General features: G+C 36.8%; 1 protein-coding gene across 1 annotated transcript in view; it reads right to left on the bottom strand.

Moving 5' to 3' along the window:
- MYBPC3 (myosin binding protein C, cardiac) overlaps positions 1-24,699 on the bottom strand; it is a 73,758-nt gene that overhangs the window by 35,020 nt on the left and 14,039 nt on the right. The window contains exons 6-23 of the mRNA XM_026082398.1: positions 23,714-23,831; positions 22,290-22,338; positions 20,721-20,765; positions 18,230-18,286; positions 17,520-17,522; positions 13,161-13,184; positions 12,253-12,419; positions 11,275-11,407; positions 11,020-11,022; positions 10,436-10,560; positions 9,702-9,807; positions 5,458-5,624; positions 4,889-5,054; positions 3,818-3,924; positions 3,439-3,468; positions 3,142-3,278; positions 1,520-1,597; positions 161-320 (exon numbers count right to left, since the gene is read on the bottom strand). Coding sequence (XP_025938183.1) covers positions 161-320; positions 1,520-1,597; positions 3,142-3,278; positions 3,439-3,468; positions 3,818-3,924; positions 4,889-5,054; positions 5,458-5,624; positions 9,702-9,807; positions 10,436-10,560; positions 11,020-11,022; positions 11,275-11,407; positions 12,253-12,419; positions 13,161-13,184; positions 17,520-17,522; positions 18,230-18,286; positions 20,721-20,765; positions 22,290-22,338; positions 23,714-23,831 — 1,675 coding nt within the window. The remainder of the gene's footprint in view (positions 1-160; positions 321-1,519; positions 1,598-3,141; positions 3,279-3,438; positions 3,469-3,817; positions 3,925-4,888; positions 5,055-5,457; positions 5,625-9,701; positions 9,808-10,435; positions 10,561-11,019; positions 11,023-11,274; positions 11,408-12,252; positions 12,420-13,160; positions 13,185-17,519; positions 17,523-18,229; positions 18,287-20,720; positions 20,766-22,289; positions 22,339-23,713; positions 23,832-24,699) is intronic.

Below are 24,699 nucleotides of genomic sequence, written 5' to 3'. Positions count from 1 at the left end.
CACCTGAAACTGGAAAAATATAAAAAGAAAGCATGTGGATTTATACTGGGAGTTGTTCTCTTTCCTTTTCACACAGCAGGCACCTTGCTTCAATTTTAGAGAAGGGTGAATTCCACTGAACTTGAGAGATTTTCATGGCCTATTTCCTTCCTTCACTTACCAATAACTTTGACTGTGATATCAGCCTTATCTTCTCCCACTGGATTCTTAACTATAACTCTGTATACACCCTCGTCCTCCTTTTCTGCTCCTTCAATGATGAAGACACAGTGGTCTTCATGCATCTCCACACGAACTCTGCCTTCAGATTCAAACAGAAGCTGTGGGCAGTGAAAGTAGCAGATAAAGTCATTTTAAGCTGTGCCAGGGACAGCCTGATGAACCTGCATGTACCTAGTGGAAAACTTCATAGCATTGAATATTATTGAAATTATTCAAAAGCTATAAATACAGTAGTTCAGGTTCTATTTACTTGTAAAAGACAATATATTAACTACAAGGCTCAGATAAAGTAAATGACTTTTGGGAAAATTGGCTTTGAAAGTCTGCAGGTCCTTAAGTTCATTCATAATTACACATTCTCAGTTACATTTCAAAGAAGTTACTGAGTACTTCCATCAATTGCTGCATGGGATGATTGCTAGTATCAGCATAGAGTTTCATGGATAACAATTGGCTGGTAGGTAAATGCAAGAAGTTTTGCAAATTCAGTTTCAAATGGTTGAGCAAATGTTCTTGATCAACAGTATCTACGTTTGGCATCAGCTAACACTGATTTGAACAATTTATCAATACAATTAACCATATTTCTTTGTAACTGTTAATGGCAGCAGTGTGATTTCTGTCACTCAAGACTGTTAAATAGGTTCTTGTTTTTTCTACTCCCCTTTGAGCTAAGAGGTCTCAACATAATCACCAATACTTTGCTGTGTGTTTATAAAGCCCTCCTTTCTTCTTTATCTGCCCTTGTATTTTTAGACTTGGAACAGGAACCACTCAAAACGTATGTATCCTAACCCTGATAAACATGCCTGTGTATTGCTGCATAATAAACTGTAAACTACGTTTGACTCTGCTGAAGTAAAAAAATATGTATGATAAAAGGAGCTTGTTGGAAAATCATTCATCATTTCCTACATACATAACCCACTCTCTTGACCTGTTGTCATCTTTCCCTGTGTCCTCTACGATTTTGTCCAAGATATATATGGCTGGACATTCACAAATACTTAAAAAAAAATTTTTTTTTGAATCTTTGTAATACAGCCACCAAAGGACAGCGATTAGAACAAGACTTCCTCAATGAGTATCTTACTCTAAAATTACTCACCAGATTTCTTGTGCCTAGTTAATGTGCTTGATAATAGCCATCGTGAGGCTTGATGTTGGACTTGATGTGATATTTGCTTGATCAGTTTTAATATCTACCAACTTTAATTTTACTTTCTTCTGAATAGGACCATTTAACTGGAAAAATCTAAGCATACTTGTGTGTCTGCATAAATAATAAGGAGCTTACCTTACTATCAGTATTTAAATCACTGCTGTTTTCTGAGGAAATCATGGAATCATCATGGCTTAGGACAAGGTCGCTTTTCTATATAAGCAGAGAAACCACAGAAAGTCAGCTAAATCTTACCGAGCAGAGCAGTAAAGTTGTTTTTGCAAGACAGAGGAGAAAAATCCATAGGTATGTTGTGGGGGTTGCATACAGAGGTGTGCCAGAAGTGAAGAGCTAATGAGAGCAAGCAGAGCTGGGAAGGAAATCAACCGATATGAAGGCAAAAAGCAGAAATGGAAATAGAGTTATCAGACTGCAGTGAACTAAAGGAAGCATAAATCAGCAAAACCAAATTTATAGCTTCATAAACAAAGATGCCTGACTTCCCTGCAGAATTGTAACTAGCTGTGAATCTCTCTGTGTCCTGTGGTAATAGAATTACTGACCTTGTGCAACTACAGAAACAAAGATTATTTCTTTCATTAATAATGGAATTAAGTCTACGAAGAAGTTTTAATGCTCAGAAATACAGTCAGATCTGTAACACACATCAAAAAAAGTATTTCAATAGTATATCTTATCGTTCCTTCAAATCAAGCCTGGTTTCTTTCCCTTATCTTTCAGATCTCATGTCTTAGAATAATAAGGTGTAAGATTTGTCTGAAAATCAATCCTCATTTTTCAGAGAGACTTTTGCACAACAGTCAGAAAAGTGTTTTTTGACAGACAGGCAAGTGTTTTCTGTTTGTTTCCATACCAATTCTGCATTGCAAAAGGAAGTCTTAAATGTTACTAGATATGCTCACCTGAACAAAGAATGCTCCAGAATCATGAGGAAATGAAGTTGGGGAAATAAATATAATTGGCCATCTTATTTTGTCTGTATCTGTTCATTTTTTCATGCTACCTATGGAAAGTGTAATGATGCTGTAGAATCTTATGCAAGGTATTCCTGTGTTTTGTGCTAGTTAAAGCTCAAGAGCACACAGTTGATGAGGGGTGGGGGTGCTTTGAGATAGCCAGAAAGGGAGCTCTCCTAGCATTTCATGCCTAGCTGCTAATTCTTTTCTTTGATGTTTTGCAATTACTCTGATAAGGCAAATAGTAAGTGTCCTCTAAATTCTCAAACTCTAAATTTTCAGTATACTAAATAGAGTTTTGCCCTTCAGCCCCAGTGATTTGTTAAGAATATAGTTTCTTCACAAACTGTAGAAAAGCCCTTGGAAAAGAAAAGAAAGAAACTGCCATCTCCAGAATATGTCCATCCTCTCAGGAAATTATCTTTTTTTTTTCCTTTTTTTTTCTGTGAGGTAGAAATAGAATAAACCTGTATGGTATCCTTTTGTCCGCATGTATGTGTATCTACTATTCAGTCCCTACTTTTGGAATGGACAAAAAAGGGAACAATTCAGAAAAAGAATAGTTCAAGATGACTCCTGCAGAAACAATTAAATCTCAAAGATTTAACAGCTGCATTGCAGCTTTTTAATTTTTTTTTAATTAAGTTTTAAAACTATTTTTAAAAGGACAATGAAAATACTGGTAGATAAGAACTGTAAATCTAAGTCAGATTTGAGAAAGAAAATAAATTCCCTGTTGTGACTTCCTTGCCTCAGCTATTGTGTCAGACTACACATTACCTTGTTTACTTTCTGCCAGATGACAGTAGGTGTTGGATCTCCTGATATGGGAACATCCAATCTCAATTTGTTCCCAGCCACCACAACAATAGTGTCAGGGGACTGGCCCAGACAGTCAAGGTGGATTTTGGGAGGTTCTACAGCAAAGGCAAAGAAAATAAGTTTTAAATATGTTTTGAGTGTTTGGTATGAAAAGAAGTGATTACTCATGCATTACATTAAAAATGAAAATATTCTGTATCCTTTGCTATTGTAAACATGTTTATCTGCATATAAAATAACAACTGTTGTTCTTACCTTCTCTTGGTACAAAATCAATCTTGACCTCTGGGGAAAAAAAAAAGGTGTGGGGGAGAAATAGATAGGAAAACTGAGAATTTGTGTTTCATCTGCACCCAAAAAGTAATTTTAAAATTGATCAGTCATTAAATATATATAATGGATATAAATGAATCACATAATGGATCAAAATCAACAGATGAATGCAATGAACTGGGAGACAGACTTTGTAAAATAACATAATAATAACAACACAAAATATCAGACAAAGCAATGTAATGTGCCTATCTTCCGGTATCAGGAAAGGGATTCTCCATACCCTTTCCTGGTGTAACCATGGTTAGTTCCATCTTTTTACCCCTATGAAATTCCCATTATATATTCTAAGATAACTCACCCAAAAACTGAAGCTTGGCAGAAAGGTTGTAAGCAAATCCCTTGGGGATGAAGGAATAGTCAGCCTCATCACCTGGTGTTACATCCTCAATAGTTAGCTTATGGATTCTGGACAACATGAACAAATATGTTCAACTCTGTTACCTTTCCAGGAGAAAAAGGGCTATATCAAGCGATAGTGTGCAGGCTATAGTTTATGGAGAGACATTACTGTTTCCTCTCCCCTTTCCCCTATATCAAGTCAACAACCACTAGGGCTGTGGACAGTGCTACTTTTAATACTCAAGTAAGTTCATCTCAGTGTGATGTCTATGAGTTTATTTTTCTTGTCAAGGTAGATGCATTATGCTTCAAAGTTGAGCTGGCTTGAATACAGGAAGCAGTTTCTCTGCTTTAACCCAGTCCTTTACCATTAGAAAGGTCATTGTAACATTGCTTACTGTTTTCATTTAATCAGATCGTGAATAAAGGAAACTGTGAAAAACAAGCCAAAGAATGATATTCCATCCCTCTATTATTGTAAATTTAAAGCAGAATACAGAAAAGGAGTACCACGGAAGAGTTTATCTAATAGATGTAATACCTGTGTACCTTATGAATCTTTTTGGTCTCATTTACAATACCTAGGCTTCTAAGGAACTTGAACACTAAATTGTACAACTGTACATATATTAATATTTATTTTAAAAAATAGTTTTTGTAAAGGGGCTTACACATAAGTGCTATCTTAATCTATCTAACTACTGCTGCTCAATTTAAAGTTACCAGCAATATATTTTCTAGATGATTTCAATACCAAGAAAACATGAAATCCAAGTGAAAACTGAGGATGAATTCTGCTAAATTACCACTGATATCATACACGCAAAATGTACCAGCACMGGAAGTCTGCACATGTACCAACACAAAGTTGTGTCTATATGTTGATTGTGCATGGAGAAGTTTTAACTTTTTTCTTCTAACTGGAGCCAAGACAAAATCTAGTTTTATATTCCTATCCCCCGAGATAATAATTCTTGTAGTTTGTAATGCAATACCCAAACCTGTACATGCTTTCTGAAACATGACTGACCTGCCAATATGAGAGATCTTTATCCTTTCATCTGGAACCACCTCTTTTCCATTTTTCAACCAGATTCCTTTCACATTTTCATCAGAAACTTCACACTTGAAGACTGCCTGGTCACGTGCCTTCACTGTCAGGTCCGCAATGCTCTGGTAAACTTCCAGCTTTTTCTCTGATATTGTGGGAATAATTGATACGTACATCAACAAATCAGAATAGATCTGTAAAGTAAACAGCTAATATGACTTTATTGAGCAGAAAAACCTGGGGCTGAGTAGAAACAGCATTGGGCTGTTTGTGGAAAGGTGAAACATGAAGGGAAATCCACAGCATGCAGGGTTTTAACAGGACTGGTTAAGGCTAAGCACCTGTTACTATTGGGATATCTGTTACATCTGGCACACAGGTTTGAGTTCTCCTTGAGGCCTGTATGATGAACCCTTATTCCATTTATTAAATCATCTTTTTCCCTGGCATAAGGAATATCCTACCCCTATGCACTAGCATGGAAAAGGTTACCTTTAGCTTGCTTTCATTTTTAGCTTCCCTGCTTCTGTGATATTACCTATGCCTACCTTGTACAATTAGTTCAGCGACTGATTGTCCACCATTGGTCTTCACAGTGTAGTGTCCACTGTCCTCCTTGGTTGACTCATTAATAATGAGATACTGCTTTTTCCCATCTTTCTTAAATCGATATTTGAATGTTTCTTCCCGTGTCAGCTCAATTCCATCCTTTTCCCTGCAATGCCAAATAACGTTGAGTCATTTTTCTGTAAACTTCAGGCTCTCTCTTCTGGGTGGAAGAGGAGGATTAAGAGTCAGCTCAGTGTTGCTAGAGATGAGAAGACACAAGATAAACCCAATCTTTGATTGTAGTATTGCAAGTTAGCAAAAAAGAGCCCATTTCACAAATGTCAGTGGAACCAGAACTGCTAGGCAGCAGAATCCTACTAGCTTGACAATTAATTTTCCACTAGATATTTGACTTCTAGTTCAAGAGAGTTCATTCACAAGGAATTACTTGATTGTTACTATTTATATGCTAGAGATATAGAGTAGCTTAAATGCTGTGCAGGATACAGTGATGATGAGAAAACTGGCCAGCAATGAATGTATTCTCTTAAAAGGTGCCATAAGGAAAACAGGGCTTGCTGGAAAATGATTAAAAGTTTTAATTTTCCTGATGTGAATTGTAGTTGTTTTAAATTCATGGTTTGTAGACATCAGGAAAAAGAAAGATTTTAGAATGGATTTAAATGAAGATTCATTTTGGATTTTTGTAGCCCTTTCCATTCAAGGATGTCAGAGTATTTTTAAGACATTACTAAATAAGCTTCACCACCCAGCCTGGGAGGAAATTTAATTATTGCAATTTACAATCATCATGGAGGGAACCAAGCAGAGAGGATTCAAGCTGTTTAGTCAAGGTCACACAGAAATATATATGAGTTTTTAAAGCTCTCCCCTCTGTAATCTGCAAATAACATAAACAATTTACAAGAAAATAGCTTGAAATTTCTCCAACTATTCATTTTTAGCATTTATATTTTTCATTATTATTTGAATAATACCACTGAGATTTGTAACTTAAAACATCTTTCTCTTTGATACTTATTCATATGGAAAAAAAAAGCAGTAAAAAATGCTTTTAATAGAGTAAGAAATTTCTTTCTACCTTGTGTTATTTTGCTTATTTGTTACCAGTATTGCAATATGACTGCTCATGTTAACAAATGTGTTCACAGGGCAGCAAATTGGATTGCTACTTAGGGACTCATTAAAACACTATAACTCTAATCTCCAAGTAGCTGTATGCAAGGAAACCTTTTGCCTATGTACAAATCTGCTGAAGTAAATCACAAGATCAAAGCTTTAAACAGAAGGTAGGAATCCTACAGTTTGTGATTTAGATATATATTCTGCAACTTCATTTCAAATTCATTTCAGAATACCTGCCATTTATGCCTTCTAGCTGTTCCTCAAAGCACAGCTTATTGGAATTTACAGTTGGTTTAAAAAAACACTGGCCTTCCTTCCAGATCACAGGATTACAACACTAGTTAGGGAGGAAACAGAGAATGTTTCTAACAGCCACGTGAGACAGAGTGCTTAGTGTTATGCCAGGATAATGTTTCCTCTGATTGCTAAGTGGCAAGAGTCTGAGGCCATGTGCAAGATGTTCCCCTAGGCTGATACTCTTGTGGGTGCAGATTAGTTCTGGAACAAGTGCTTTGATACCTAAACCTTTGCTGAACTGCTGAGAATGGACTGTAATCCAAAAGATCAACATGCTGGTGAGAGAAAAGCAGGCACGTGCATTGTGGCTAGTGTTCCAAAAATGAACTTCTTTATTTATTTTCTGGTGATATGTTTTGATGAGCTTCTTTATTTGTCTTTTGGTGATATGCTTTGACATGTGACTTATGAAAGATATTTGAATGTTTTATTCAGCCATTGATAAGAAGGAGATTTATTGAAATCTTGTCTAAGTAATGAAAATAGATTATCTGCAGTGAATAGTGTCTTAAATACCCAGGAAGGGAATAGTATATTTTATTTGTGTTTGTTTTAGTGACTAGCACATTGCTGATGCTGTGTATAATAAGTAGAGCGTGTGTAGAGGGGTTTACAGACAAATAGTGGAATGATGAAACTATAAACCTCAAGAGAGAACTCCCAGATAGCGCCTGACATAAAATAATACATTGCTGCAGTGAGAAGTGAAAAACATCATGTAAAGTAATATAGCCCTGGGTAACTGGAGCAATGAAGCAGAAAAGAACAACTGTGGATAAGGTATAAGAGGAAGATTTTACAGAACCATAGAAACTTTGGTTGAAAGGGACTTCCATAGATCATCTAGTTCAACCTCACACTTGAAGCAGAATTAGACCAGTGCTAGGTCAGCCATGTTTTTGTCTATCCAAGTCCTGAACATTAGCCAGATCAAAGATCTGTTCTCAACTCTGCCACTCTACCTCTGTTCTCTATCTGCAAATGATTTCCTATTTCCTGTATATATTGTAAGGATAAATTGATTAATGTCTTCTGAGATACCACTGACATTGGCATGGTGTAATAGCAGGAACCCACAGGTTTATTATTGCTACATTACTATAGTTTGTTTTCATTTGGAGCTGATCAGATGGTACATCCAGCATCCAGAACTGGAAAAGTCAAGTCCAGATTGCATATTTCATTGTGTCTTTTTTTTCCAAGAGTTGCATCATTTCCAAGACCATCTTAAGTTTAGAAATAACTATTCCATAGCTCTGTGCAATAATCATGCGAGATCTTCCTAGGTGATCAAGAGAATATTCTTTTCTGATTACTGTAAGAGACCCACATGATGAAGTCTCCAGTCCCTAGTCCAATGGCCCTGTCTAAGAGGCAGGAAGCTTTATATTTGTCTTCTRCAAGTCACATGTTTGAGCCTATTCATGTGCTTGTTAGTTCATCTGCCAGGTTTAAAGGGCCCAAGAGCTGTAACAGGTGCCTTGAGTTAGTGCCTGTTACTTGGCTTGAGCTGCTGAGCATTTCCTTAATGAGACATAAAACTGGAACTCTTTCTCCATACCATCTTTCATGTTTTCCCTGGATCATTTTTCCCCCTTGTCCTTGTTGTCAAAGAACTTTGATTGAGTCTCACATAATAAAAACAGTGAAATACAGTATATGTCTAACTACTCGGTTTTCTATTGCTATGCATTGAGGACTTTCTCTGCTGCATTTTAGGCAGAGACAGCTGCTGTTTTGCCCTTGTCAGGCCAAATGCCCATCCCACAGACAGCAGTTCTGTGAGATGTACGGCAGTGGTTCAAAGGCATAGGATCAAAGTGTGGCAGCTGCACTGTGTTCTGAGAGGGACAGATATGGTTATCCCCGTCTCTTGTGACCAGACATCTGTAAGCAGTCCCTGCACAATAGCATGTGTACGCCTGTGGATGTGGTTTTAATAGCATAATGCATACTCTGTACTAGCTATTGGGCTCTATTTAAATTCTCAGTTCCTTCCTTTGAGAGAGCAGATGAGAGATGGCACTTTCCAGGAATGTAATGGGCATTGTGGGAATAGTTGATAACCATGTGGCTGAAGCTGTTAACAAGCACAAGAGAATTTCATCTGTTAGAGAAATGAAGTGAGAACGGTGTGCATAAGGACTGGTATGTGAGCGCAGCCTGCTGTGCCTCCTGAGCAGTGTGAACATTCCAGCTTCCCCTCTGCCCGAATGCTGAACAAAATGGACTCTGTGGACTCAGTATTTGTCATTTTAATCCCACCTGCTGTGTATGCATAATGACTGGCTTTGCAGGATCAACATAAAAGGTATGTTAAAATAAGTCAATGATCTTTCCTTTCCATCTCAAGAGACACCCCCTTTTTACCCAGGAAAAAGTACTTTAAAACATCTCCCTGCAGTTGAGAAGACCAGAAGATTCCATGAAGTACAGCAAGATCATCGCAATACAGATCTAATTGATTTGTGCAGTAGTTAGGCACTACTGTAAAGCACTTAGAAAACTTTAAAGCCAGCAGCTCAGTAGAATCAGTGGCATCCTGTAACCACAGAACAAGAAGTTCTGGAGGCACTATAAAATATCTACACTTACTCATTTGTTTTCTGCAATGTTTTGGCCTCTCAGTTCCTCCTCAGTCTTTGACATATAGGAGGAGATTCAATCTTTTTCTTTTTTTCTGAAAGCAGGTGATGTGGGATGCCTTCATCCTTTTAATTCTGGTCTTCTCCACAAACTTTGGTCCTAGAATGTCCCATGGAGGGGTACAGTCTGATTTTTTCTTTTCCTATTTCCTTACCATTTCACAGTTGCTCCTTCCTCAGATACTTCACACTCAAACTCCACTCTCTCTCCAACCATCACCATCTGGTCCTCCAGTGGGTGAGTGATCAGGATTGGAGGTTCTGGAAATGGAGAGGCCTTCATTAAAAACAGTACTCTGAAAGACTGAACACCAGACGTAGACCTCACTCACTCTACTTGCGTTCCACAGGAAGAACTCCTGGCAAAATACATGTTGATACCCTCCGAGCTGGAATTTAAAATTTACTATGCCAGATCACATTGTCAATGTTATCAGCTGACCTTTTGGTTTTTGTTTCATGAGACAGAATACAAGCGGAGGATTAATCAGTTTTCATTTATACTCTTTGAAATTCTAAACCAGAGGCATTAGTCTTCTGTACCACTTGATCTGCTTATAAAGCTTAAGGCACATGTTTATCTCAAGCAAAATCTAATTTTTAAAGTAAGTTTCTAGCCCTATTTTTGAGAAAACAAGAATCACTTTCAAATGAGAACTAATGATAATTACGACTGTGCTGTTTTTGTGTGCTTTTTCAGTTGCAGCTATAGGGAAAATCTTTTAAGAAAAATACCTGCTGCAATAGACAGTAGAATCTGTTTATATGTTCAAGAATTTCCTTTCCTATGAGATTGACTAATCTGAGAATAGAGAAGAAGGAGGTGACAGTAATTTGATGCTAAGTGTTAGGGAAGATCTCTTCCCTAACTTTTGCTGCCATTGCTCACCTTTTACAAATAATTCTGTGAAGCTCTTCTCCTCACCTACCACACATTCATATGCTGCATCATCAGCCAGAGAGCAGTGGTTTATGGTCAATATTCTCTTATTCCCAACAGCCTCAAAAATGTATCTGAAAAGAGAATCTGAATGTAATTATCAAAGAGTATCTCTGTTGGACCCATCCACTGCTTCCCCCTGCCTGGCAGAGAAGAAGAAAGGTTTCCACTTTTTTTCTGGCATCAGTGAAAAGGTTGGTTAAGACTCTAGCCCTGTATCCCTATTGTGGCAAAATGGACAGCAGCAGTGTTTGAAAAACTAGGTCAGGAAATTATGGAGAAATCTTCATACAAATGAGAGACACACCTGTGAACGGTGTTGGAATGCTGGCTACTCTGGATACTTTCCTAACACACAGGCATACAACAAACCTGAATACCATTAAAAATGCCATGTCATGGCTTCAGCACAAAATCACTGGAATTTGGTTTTACAAAGGAGCTACACCGAAGTATATCCCACATCATAAGAAAGAAAGTCATCTTGACCCTGAGATGCATACAGAAACAGCAAAGTATAATCTGAGACTTACTTGCTAAGAAGGTAGACGTGAGCATTTAGTTCCATGTCCATATAGAGCACAGGGAAGAAAAAGAAACAGTGATGAGAACAGTAAACTGAATATTTTCTCATTTTAATAGACGCAAAACCAAAGCACTGTGTARATTCTTTCTCAGCTCCTATTTCTCCCTGTTTTTTTTCTCCGTTCTTTCTAAGGATAGCTAGTTTTCCCCTACATCCAAGCTGTAGCACATTCCTTGTTGGATATCCCAGATTTCTAGTTTACCTGCCGCTCACTTGGATCTCTTGTCCGTTCTTCAGCCATTTCACATCAGCATCTGGGTTGGCAACTTCAACCATTAATTTAATCTTCTGTCCTTTGTCCACTTGGTAAGCTGGATCCAGTTTCTTGAGGAATGCTATGATGAAAAATGGTTAAAAATTTTTTTTCATCATTTTTATTCTTAACATTTTTTTTTTAATTTTACATCCTGTGTCAGGAAAGGAAATCTTTATTCCATTTCCTGTTGCTTACTGTCTTAAACCTTCCCCTATTCCTGTGTACCTGTTTGCATTTTTATCATTTCTTTCTGTCATCTTCGTCTTATTCTGTGTTTTGTGATACTATAGCATAGGAGGAAAGGCACGTGATGTTAACTAAGATAACCAAGTAAATTGTTCTAAATCTAGCACAGATGTGAATATGTCCTTCAACACTTCCTAAACAACAGGGTTTATAGTTAAGTGGGCCCATAAGGAAATGATACTGATCTTCTTAGTACTACTAAAAGGCAGTATGCTTCAGACTTAAAAAAAAAAAAAAAAAAGGTTAAAATGAGGTAGCTAATACTTGACAAGGCTAGAAAAGGCTCAAGAATCCTAAATGTGTCATACTTCACTTGTTTCTGAGAAATCTTCCCAGTGGAAATAAAATGTATAAATGTGTCATTGATGCCTGACATGCTGAACAGTTGTTTTTTGTTTGTTTGTTTGTTTGTTTGTTTTTTAAGTGCAGGGAAAGATAAGGGGAAGAGCAGAAGAAACTAGTAAAATGATCAGGTTCAGAATTTCCAGAGTTTAGGACTAAGATAGCCCAGAGCACTGAGCACTTTGATCTTTGGCAATCAGCTGAAAATAAACTGTATCCCATTCATATTTATCATGTTCTTGTATCTCGCTGCTGTCCAACTGATGTTAATACGTGAAGAACCCACAAACAAGAAGATATGAGCACATTTATTTGGAAGAAGTATAGCTCGCCAACCTGTACTTTTTTTCTCTTCCTTCTTTATGCGTTTGAGGCGTTTCAGCATCCCCCGCAAATCGGTGATACCATACTGAAAAGCAATTTTCTCATATTCAGAAGGAGGAGCCTTCCTCAGGATTTCCCAAACATCAACATCAGGCTGGGATTCAGTTTTTGCTTCACCTCTGGCAGAAAGGGATTAGAATACCTGATTGCCACTATTGAAAGGAATTCAAAACAGCCATAGGCTTGACAAACTATATATTGGTTTGATGAAGTTGTTTCTTAATTAAGATTTCAGCAGTCTAGCTTATTATTGTATTAATACCTAAAATAATGAAATGAAACAGGACTAATTTTTCTTAAATGTGTACATACAGCTATTAAAATCCAATCCTGTCTTGAAGAATTTACCATCTAATAGCCAAAGCAAATAAATAGTAACTCCCTTCTAACAATGGGTAATGGAAACACAGGGAGACTGGTTTTCCTGGATGGTCATACACAAAATGTGTCAAAGCAAGGAACTGAACCAATATCCTGAGAATGCCTTAAAAACAAAGTAGTTGGTTTGTTTTAATAAAAAGCAAGTCATTTCCTACTCTGGGCATTCTATCTGTACACTAAAATGAATCATGAGTTATTAAAAATATCTGGGCTATTGTAAAAGCAAATGTGGGCTGTAGTCAGCTGTAAAACATACAGACACTTAGATTCATGGGTACTGGCAAACAAGATATTTACAATGAACTACTTAATTCATAGATTAACCAAAGGACTAGTGATTATAGCAGAATTAATCTTTGGCTTAGCAAAACCAAGTGAAAATTAGGTTGTATGGCTTTGGGAAAGACATTCTTTTCTTGTCATCATACTTTTTTATTTAGAAGTTTACAGATAGAAAATAGAAATTGGTGAAACCTTACCGATTTACTGAGCGCAGGAAGCTGCTGGACTCCGAAACGATGCAGATAAACATTTGGAAAAACATGCATGATCCCAGTGGACAAGAAAGAGAGCATTATGTGTTAATACAAAAGAGCCATCAATGTCATCTTCACCTTTAGCGGAATAAGCCTGTGCTTCAGTAGCAGGGAGGTGAAGGAGCTCTTGCACTGAAATATGCTTAAGGAAAATGCTGTTCCCTGGTGAAATCAAACACTCCCACACTTTGTAGAGTTCCACTAGGTAATTTATATAATAAACTTAAGCACTTCAGCCTGTTCCTAATTATGGGTAATGGCTGCACAGGGAATAAGTAGCCTTACTTTGCCATATCTTCATTGAGCTGTTGCCTGTCATAGCTTGCATTTTGGTAAAAAGAGAAAGGATGTAGCCAGTTCCTCAATGTAACGTAGAGGGTCCAGCAACTCTGAAGGATGTAACATTTCCCTAAAACTTTCTTTAGGTGAAGGAATGCCCAATGAGTATTGTTCCTGACATCACCACAACCAAGCAGATTCCAGTGCAACAGAATACGCCCATGTAATGAAGTCATGTTCAGTGGTAAACCCCAACAAGCAGGCAAGCTATGCAGTGAGTAATGCAAGAAAATTGGAGGATTATGGACTATATTTTCATTTTTCAGGAAAAGAATAATACCATTAGTCTATGAGAAATATTACTACTTCAGCAAATCATGACTGGACTCAGTCTGGACAGCAGATATAACCAAACATTCCTAGCACTCTTGTGTTTGCCCAAAAAGGGCTTGCTTCTAACAGGAGGACTGTGATTATTACAGTATTGCAATCAAGGCTTGGGATTTCCAGCATCCATGTACCTCTTGAAAAAGAGCGGGGAGACAAGAGTATTTCAGCTCAGTGAGTTTGAGCTGAAATATGGCATACGATGTCTTACATCTCTGGAGTGGTTTAACATTCAGTAAGCACTCACTAGCACTCACTGGACTGATGGGTGTGTTTGGAGTTTGGACTCCTTGCAACAAGTGCAGCCTACTGACTATTTGCTTATCCATAACAGTGCATCAACATCAACCAAAAATTTAATTAGAATTCCTATTCTTTGTCTATCTGTCACTTACTTGGAGCAGCTACAAATGGTTTGTAGTTTTGCCTGGCTGAAGGCAGGACAGCTTAAACTGATTTGCCAAATAGATCAAGATTTTTGAACATATGCACTACTTGGGCTGGTTGCCCTGATCTTATCAATAAGCAACCTTAAAATATTTCTAAATACATATAAATAGGAATAAATATTTAAATATATAAAAATAGGAATATAAAATATTTCTAATACATACTGAGTTGTCTGCACTAGCACTGTTAATGTTCTGTGGTGTGAACTGTATCTCAAAATCAAATACAAAATCATAGAGGGTAGGAAAGACTTACTAGATTCAAGTGTTCTTACCGTCCGCTAGGCATTATATAAATATTGATGGTCTGTCTGTCTATCTACCTACTTATCTGCCCATCTGTAAACACCCCTTTATCTGAAAATGTGTGGGTAGAATTATTCATGGATTTTTCTAAAATATTTTGTGTGAGCTATTTTTGAATACATCATGAGATAAATTTTCCAGTTTGGAAGCAATTCCAAGCACAGCCTAATATATCTCACTATTGAGAAGGCTTCCTTAATTATTGCTTTGACTTTTCCGTTACTCAGTGTCATCACATTTTTATGTCTGACAATACTGTTTTGGTGCACACAAACTGAAATGCAAGAAATATGAGCATAAACAAGAATGTAGGCTCCTGTAAATACCAATATTTTCTGATTACAAGAAAAGGCTTATAAGTTGTATGTATGTAGTAAAATGGTACAGCTAGAGGGTTACCATTTATACTACGTTGAACTGAGTTTTGAAAAAGAAAAAAATCTCTCTCTGCCTCTGAGCAAGAGTTTTTTGATCCCAGTACTCCATTTCACCATTTTCTTCTTTTTAAAACATCATCTTGGATCCAGTAAAGATATAGCGTTTCCATGGTTAGGCTATACTCTTCCACTACCAACAGGGATTAGGCAGTGTCAGAAAAGTAATAGAGAACTTGGACTCCTAAAGTTTCTCCCACCCTTAAGTTACTCTCCCTGATGTTGGTGATCATTATCCAGAGTGATCACCTCATAGGTTAACTATGTACTTGGGGACATTAAGATACTGCTCAGTGAACCTGTTGTAAATGGAATATGCAGCTGATATGTTTTAAACATATGTGGGAGGGTTAAAAATAGTTTTGTACATCCCAGAGATGGTTCTTTCCTATCCTGTTACTATCAATTGATTGGACCCTGTCAGCTGTCACCTCCCTTCAAGGTCTCTGCTCACTATCCCATTTAATAGTTTTGTGACAGCTGTTCCCTTCCTCTTCCCAGTGACCTCTCCTTGGCCCGTGACATCTGTATGTCAACACCAGTTAATTAAATTACAGAGGATAGMAGATAAAGCTTTCTCTATTATAGTGAGAATGTTCATTACCTCTGGATTGAGGTGCACTCATTTAGATGGGAAAAAGCAGAAAGTGGTAAAAAAGAATAATCTTCAATTCTACTTGGTTTTGCATAGATCTTGAGAGTTGCTCAGCGTGATATCACTTTCTGTATTCTAATGAAGAATGCTCTCATTACACAATGAGTCTTTATTCCTTTCAGGTCTCATTAATATTTAACAGTGGTTTTCAACCTGTGGTGTGCAAAGTCCTAAGGATCCACAGATTGCTTCTAAAGCAGCTGTGAAAAGCAGCCAGGAGCAGTGAACTTATCAGTATGCTTAAATTCACTAAAGAGGGATTTGTAAATCAAGAAAGGTCAAAAACACTGATAAAACAAAATGCAGTGAAATTTTTAAGCTTCTTCTAATGAATTATACTTTTAGACTAACAAAAAATGAATAGTTAAATCAACAAGTTGCCAGAAATACTGGAGATTTTTGTTAGAGTTCTGTCTGCTCAAAACTAATTATGAAGGCAGAAGGAAAAGGCAGTGTGAGAGGGGATCATAGTTCTTAACACATCTCTTCCAGCTGGAGTCACTGTATGAAATTATGAAAATTTTTCATGTTGGGCTCCATTGATTTGAAATTTTAAAAAGTGATCAACAATCCTTCCTTGCCTTACATTTTCTACAGAGATTACAATGTGTGTACAACTACTCTATTTGAGCTCTCAGACCTGTACAGGTTTGGTCACTGCACTTTTCCAGAAAGCTTATTTTCCTTAATTTACAATTATAAGAAATTTCTAGTGCATTGTTTGTCTCTGGGGTTTGTGATGAAATGAGAAACTAATATCAATGCCAGCTGTGGAAAGTTTGGTAGTTGCAGTTTCTGCCTTTTCTAGGTGCCCCCTGCTTTGGAGTTCTGGTTGTAGTATCACTGTAAAGCCAGAGTTCACTTATAGCTGGATATGTTGCATATTGTATAATACAGGGCTTTGTATAGCTATGTGATCTTGTTTGCCTTACTGAAATTTGGCTAAGTTAACCAGAGTGATACATGAAGCTATTGTGGCTTTACTGCCTACCATAATCAAGCTACTTCACGCTCTATCCTGTATATTTTTCTTAAATAGTGATACCAATACTTGAGCAGAGACTAAACACTGATCCAGAACAACATTCACCCAAGTAGTTGCTTATGAAAACTTAAATTGAGTATGTTTAGGTTTGCAAAGCATCAGTCTAGTGGCAAGTGTTTATAATAACTTGAGGAGCTAGAAAGACTGAGGGAGTGGCCATGGTCAGCAAACACAAAGAAGCAGGCCCAGAGTAATGGGGTAATAATAACCAATGGAAACTCTCCCTGGAATACAAAGAAATATTTTTTAACATTGAAATCTGAACATTTATGGAATAAGTCACTTTGGTAGTATCTTCATGTGAAATGTTTGAGGATGGATGGAACAAAACATTAGAGCATATTTGATTGGGACCAGCATGTAAATTATATGAAGTATCTAGTTATGACCAAATAAGTCTTGTCTGTCTCTGATTTGTAGGACAATGGGAATTTAAAACAAAATATAATTGAGAAAGTCTGGAAATCCAAGCACACTTTAAAACTGCTTATAAAGGAAAGTGATAATCAAAACCAAAGAACTTTCAGAAAAATACACTGATCTGGATTGAATAGTCCACCCTAACCTCTACTAACTTTTTAAAAGCATTTCTGCCACAGAAATTGGCAGTTGATAATTTTTTCTACACTATCTAATTTTTGTCACACTCAATATGCAAGATAAAATGCATGCATTATTTCAAACCACATGGCTCTTATATTCAATTTGACCCATGCATTTTATAGTGAGATGAAATAGAAATCTTACTCTCTGTTGCCAACAGTGGAGTCCAAAACATCCAGATTAAGATGGTGGTAAAAAGAGAAAACACAAGCAGACAGGTTATGAAAACAGAGGTGGCAAGGAAGGATGACAATGGGAAGAGGAAATTCCACACAAATAAAACAAAATAAAAGCTGGAAATAAGAATTAGAATTGGAAGAGTAAACAATATCTATATAATATTTATACAGCATAGAATCTCTCTCTATATAATAAATAGGCATGTAATGTGTAATATATATAATAGTGTAATGTAATCATGATAGTAATATTTAGCTATCTAACAAAAAGACTTCATCTTCCTGGCCTTCTAATGCCAAGCATTGTGAAAACTTAGAAAGTTCTTGATAAGGCAGCATTATAGACAGGCATTGTTAGTTGTTTTTTCTTTCTCTTTTTTAATGAAACTGCTGGTGGAAGCATGTAATGACTCTAGCCCTAGCCTCTTCTGTCTTGGGAAAGAGCAGTCTTTTTTTTTTCTCTCCAGTAAAATCCCAGCAAGAACGCAGTAAATGCTGAGTATCTGGGAATTTCCTGTAATTTCCTGTCATCAGTTTTCCAGCTAGAGCTGCTTTAAGAAAACTACAAGGATTCTGAATTTATGAAACTTTCATTTATGATAGTTTTAGTGTTTTCAGAGTTATTCTACAGAAGATTGTTATGTTATTTCTCAAAAACTACAGATTTTTACTCACCTCTTTTTCAGTAAGGCACTAAAATTCAACTCTCCAGTTTCTTCAAGTCCCTCAGTACTGTACAGTAACAGAAAAACATAATTAGTTTCAGAAGGAAATGGGAATGGCTTGTGTGACTATATCATTAGGAAGATGATTATTTTTGGAGGGGAGTAGTAGATAGTAGGATAGAGGATAGTAGTAGATAGGTTTACAATGACTTAGAATATGCACTGACATGGAAGGTGAGCACTTATTTAGGCTCCGTATTGGTATTCATATAGGTTTAAGAAATGTATTTATTGAACTTAAATTTCTTATGTCATGACTATGGAGGAAATTGTACAGGGTACAAATTTGGTGGTCCTATTGATCTGAAATAAATTGATTATCATAAAAATGTTGAAGAAATTCTCCTTTAATATCATTAATGCTTTGGAAAGCTGTAATTTCAGGGATGTGGATATTTTTTGTAGTATGGGTAAGTATTGAAACAACCTTTTGGTTGCACTTTTAAAAATTTTAAGAGTCACAATTTCTTTCTAGTATTAGCCCAGCTGTAATTCTTTCTTAAGGGTCTTTATGATTACAGAGTTCATTAGCCTGAAAAAAATGTCACATCGTTGATGCTTGGGAGAGTTAAAGGAGGAATTTTGTGATCTGACTGATTCTGAGGTGAGGTTCAACAAACAAATGTTCAGCAAGCAGCACGGCAAGCAATGGTGTGAGGAACTGATTCATGAGAATGAGAAGCAATCTCATTAAAAGCAGATGTTTTTTGATGTGTAATACAGTGCAGTATACCTGGTGAACTCAGGTGGAAGGCACAACAGTATTTTTGGTGTTCTGAATCAGATGTGTTTTAGCTGTGCTTCTGAACAGTTGAAATACAGACCTACCCTGAAAACTTAGTGTAAAGTCACTAAAACACTTCAGTGGGTCTCTAAAAAAATATGTCAGGAATTTTATGTGAAAGTATTGGAAGTTACACTGATTCCCATGGTTATTGTGTCTGTTATTTTCTAAAAAGGTATGTTCAATTTACAAAAAAAAGTCTTTTTTTTTTTTGCTTTCAGAAGGGGTCTAGAAAGTCAAAATGGATTTTCTTTATCTCAGTCAGTCTCCTGTTGTCAACATTCAGCTGCTCGTTGACATCTCGGTTGTCATGAGAGGAGGAATTTGGTGCTGCCATCTCACAGCATTCAGGTTCTTCCATCAGTGACACCTTATACTGAACTATTGTTTGATACACAGAAATTACCCTCTTCAATTGAACTAGTGGCTCAGGTAGCCCAGCATGCTGTCTCTGGCAGCACACAGTTTTAGTTGCTTCTGAGGTATGAATCTGTGTGTAGAAGCACAAACCAGAATGCCAGGAAAACTTATTATGACAGGAACAAATACAAAAATGTGTAAGAAAACATCCTCAACAAGTAACTGATTGGCATTTTAACCATACTGGTAATAAAGATGGAAGAGAATAAAGTGCCAAAATTTTTGTGCTGCTTGTCAATGCAGGGTTAGTGAGAATGAGCAACAATTCAAAAATTTTTTTATTTTGAATCAGTATAATTTTGAATATGTTGTGGGGAGAGATCTTTTCTTTAAGAAAGTATCACTTTTACTTCTTTGGTTGCTTTCAAGATAGGACAGTACTGCAAAGTATGATTTTCTGAGTATGGATGCTCAGAGAGCCAAGTGTATTTTTGGCCACTTTGTTCTCTGCTTTCGGAAGACTTTCAATAGCTGCTGGCATTAACTATACATAAAATTCACTAGCATATTTCCAGGTTTGAAAAGGGCTTCTTGTGATCAAATTTTCAGGAAATCGGAATCTACAACTGGGAGAAGAACTAGACACCTTATTGCTTCCCAGGTGATATTTATAATCAGATTTTGAGGAAAACTCAAAGATCAGTATGTTCAGCTTTTCTGAAAAATAAGACCTTAATAATTGCATTTTGAAACATGCACAGAGTTAAGTCTAATCTCAGAGTTCCCATTTTAGTGATGGTTGATGACATTGGGACCAAAAGGGGTAAGAAGGGAAATTTAATGATACTAGGATTAAGAGTGTGGCAGGAAAGGATAGATTTTCATGTACAAGTGTGATGATATGTTTTGTGAGCAGAGAGGCAATTTTAGTCAGTATGTGTTCAGTGCAGAAGGATAACGTAAAATAGATGGGCAGACATGCATATAATTTGAGATTACTTTTCCCCTTGTAACAATTGTGAGAAGATGCCACTTACCAAACACATGCCTTTCCTGTAGATGAACCTGCCTCTCACTGAACTATTCTTTCCATTATCTTATGCTCATCTTACATTACCACTTAATTTTTTAGCCTCATATAAGTGCTAAGTACTGTAATTCATGATTTATTTAGAATTTAAATGTTCATAATCAAAATTGCAGCTAGTTCTGTGTTTTTTTTTTTTTCTTTTCCTGGTCAGAGAGAGACAGTTCATTGTAAGACTTGAATTTGTGTGCTGACACAAACGGAGGTTACCTGAGGAAGGCTGAAGTCATCCGTCTCCCCCCTCCTGCCAAGCTCCTGAGTGAGGGTATCAAACACAGAGCTTCAGATTTAAACATTTCAGCTCAATATTTGGCTTTCTTCTTAAAGAACAACCTAAAAATCTTTAATCTAATCTCCCCTATCAGCACGGTAGAGTTTTAATAGTTCTGCAGCTCCAAAATATCTCATCTTATTTTAAATGAAATTATTGTGCTTTATTCCACAAAGCTGAGTGGTAGCTAAGGCATTGCAGCCCTCCTGGTCCCTCCTAGCTTGTCACCCGGACTGGCCCTGTTTACAAGAGCGTTTGCCTGGAGCTTGCATGTTGCCAGTCATTAAGCAGAAATGTGGTTTGGAAAGAGAGCTTTGATCAAACTTTCTTTAAGCTGTCCACAAAAATCTTGAAGCTGCTCACTCTGTGCTCACTTTGAACAGATTCTAAAATAATTCTTTTATTTGTGCTATCTAGAAGAAAAACTCTTGAAGCCTAATTCCACTGCAGTGAAATAACACAGTGTAGCTGTGCTCTTAATGTCCTCTCTTTAATAGGTATCACAGCGAGGCTGACCAGCTGCTTATAGATGGATTTGAGTGTAGATAAATTCTGCAAGCCTTTTTTAGTTCTTTGTGATAGAATAGAGTGTAAAATCAGTTCTCTCATAAAAATAGTGCTTGTATGGAAAAACTCTAGCAGTTGCCTCAGCCAAATTGTCTCCTGTGTTACAGAAATTGTTGTCAGTTGTAATAAGCTTGTTTTAATAACTTTGCAAATGTATATAAAAGCTAAAACAGAAACTGATTTACACAAAGGGGGAAGGAATACTCAATAACAAGAAAAGATGTTGTTATTGTCTGAATTTTAACCAAAATCTGTAACACTTTTGCAAATTTTACTAGTAGAGGGGAAGGTTACTCCATGAAGTCATGCATCAGCTGAGACCATATTACAGATATGGGGAGAATTGTCTTTTCAGTACTGATGCAATACCTTGCAGTCCTTAATATCTAGGATCTGCTTATAACTGAGTTTTTACACAGACGCTTACAGTATCATTGTCTGCATTCAGTTAATATAATTATATAACATGAAAACAAATAAAACCAGAATGCTTCTATTAATATTATCAGTGATGTGTTACTTATGGGGCTCACATCAAACTCCAGATCTTTGTTTAGCAAATATTTGTATTAAGATATATGTAGTTCTTCAAGCCAGACCAAATCAAGGCTAGGCGCAACACAGAATCTTTTTATTCTCAGTTGGTCACCTCTAGAACACTCTTTAGAGCTCTGGAAAAAAAGACTGCTGAAGCACTTGATAAAGTTATACACATTATCAATTGTATAACTGGAGACAAGCATAGTTATTATGGTAGTACAAAGTCTTAACTCTCTTAGATGATTTCTAGGAATTGTATAGCATTTTAATCTTAGAAGTATTTTCTCAGTAGACATCCCTGTCTTTGTGCTTGTTTGTATGGTAGCTTTCCTTTTAGTCTTGTCTAGGAAAATAATGAATTTCACATCTGATCTACATAAGTTTCTACTGTATATACTCACGTGCGTCGGAAGGCAGAGCGAATATCCAAGTCTCCGGTTATTGGTGCTTCTGATGTGACGAAGAGTGATGAATAAGAATGGGAGGTCAAGTAAAAATAATGCAGAAATCAAAATAGTGCTATTCCTAAAGCTTTTCCTTTACAGCCATTTTTGTTCCAAAGTTCTTATATTTTAAATTTTGATTAATCACATACACCAAGATTGAAGCAGCCTCTTTAAACATGTAGCCTTCACTAACAAGCTTTCAACATCCAGTGTTTAATGTGTAACTGAATATAATAATTTGCAGCATGACAAACTGTCTTACCTCTTGTTTGTCAATTATTCTGCTGGTAAAATTTAGTTTCAATACTGGCTTCACAGGGTATTTAAACTCTCATGAAAAAAAACACTGGATATCAACTGAGTTTTATTAGTAATAACAAATTGTAGACCATCCTCTAAAAGCAAAGGTAAATTCCTTGAAATAGCTAGAGATGTACAGAAACTCCCTCTGGGATGTTGCATAGAGAGAACCTGATTACCCTGTTTGAAGTTTCTGCTGGTATGACTAGGTGACATACTACTCCTGGAAGAAAGGCTCTTCTCAATCCCAGCTCCTAAGTCTTATGAGTTCTACAGCCAGCTAGTGAAACTTGAAAAATGAACATTGCTGTACCTTCAATACATTTTTGTCTTGCCTGTTAGGCCCATTAGTTGCTGGACACAAAACAATGTTGTAGTCCCTTTAGCAGAACCACCCAAGCACAAAATGACCCAAACACTCAACTCTTTTAGGCAGCCCATGCTTACTTACACTGTTTTACCTAAACTCTTCTCCACTGGTGAGAAATGGGTGGTTAAATGTACTTCCTTTTTAATCACTGATAAGTTTTTCAGTACAGGTATTGTCAGGGCAGAGCTGTGTAAAATGAGTCAGCTAATTTTAAAGCAATTTATACTATCAGAAGCTTCTGCAGGACTTGAATTTATCAGGAAGAAAGGAAGTGATAATAGTGTCACTTGGCTAAAAGTTCCAATTTTTTTCCTTTTTTTTCTTTTCAAATATTCATTTTCAGTACTCAGCTTTTGCCAAAGTAAAAATAGGCCTCTTTTTCATTCTGCTGATTTTAAATATCATGAGAGAATGGGGCTGAGATCAGGATAAAGCCAGAGATAATTTGGACTGATTTGCATCTTGCCATCCACTTGCTTTAAGTGCATCACAATTCTGACTTGAGTGACATCCAAGCATTCTTTCTAATGCTCTGTATCTCTGCCAACTCATCCAGATCCTCTCCTTTAGGTCCCTGTAAGTATACCTACACCTCTTCCGGTACCTCAGATCTACATCTTGTCTAGTAGCCGCTATGTATCAGAAACAATTGTTGCTGGGCATACAGGAAGAAAAAAGTAAAAATCAAGGTGGAGGGAATTCATCTTACCATTGACTGTCAGGTTGAAGTTAGAACTATCAAACTTGTCCTTGCTAGACACCTCACATCTGTACCCTCCTGCAAAAGTCATTTTTGCTTCTATGATTTCCATTTCAAAGATATACACCTAGAACAGAGACCAGTGAATACGCTTTATAAGTTAGAAAATGAAATGATAAAATAGATACAGAGAGACAATACAGCGTATTAAGACATAAAGAGAAGTAGACAAGGGATGAAATATACCTCTGCACCCTTTTAGAAGTAAGAACCTCCTGAATGTTTGACTCCATTATTATCATAAAGATTACATGTCCCCCGTTCAGTGGGAACAGCTGAGGCACATTATCAGTACAGGTCTTCCAGAGGATAAAATGTCACATGAGCAAATGGGGCTGAGGTGCTGGGGTCTGGATCATGCACACACATAGCCACAGCTGACACTGCATGCAGTAGTAACTGCATGTACAATTGCAAACAGGAAGAGAGCTTTTGTTAAACACACAGCCGCTACCCAGAGTAAATGCAGGAAATTCAAAACTTAAGCAAAAAAGAGTGGCTGATTTGCATATGAGCAGGTCTGTTGTATTCCATCCAGGAGAGGGTAGTAGTGCTTCATATACCACACAGCATGAGAAGTCATGGCACAGACTCTATTGTGCTCCTGTGCTGTGCATCCTTGGACACATTTGTGGCAGAAATTGATTTTATTGAGCTATTTAGAAGTAGTATAGCCAGTGCGAGAAAACAGTAAATTCCAACATTGATAGCTGGGTGCTTGATCCATGTAAAAAGAAGATAGATCCTATTTAAACGTCTGTCTGATTTATAGTTTGCTCTTAAATATGACCAGTGCCTACTACTTGAGAGAAAGGTAGAAGGAATCCTGCCGTAGATAGTAATGGATTAAACTGCAGAAAAGGTATGTTTATTCCATATACTTTTTAGATAAGATTAGAATTTGGCTTGTACTGAAGTACAAGTCTGTATTCTTG

Source organism: Apteryx rowi, unplaced genomic scaffold, assembly GCF_003343035.1.
Source record: "Apteryx rowi isolate R43461 unplaced genomic scaffold, aptRow1 scaffold_574, whole genome shotgun sequence".
NCBI classification, from domain to species: domain Eukaryota; kingdom Metazoa; phylum Chordata; class Aves; order Apterygiformes; family Apterygidae; genus Apteryx; species Apteryx rowi.
Note: the sequence above shows the minus strand (reverse complement) of the source record. Positions and strands in the feature narration are given on the sequence as shown.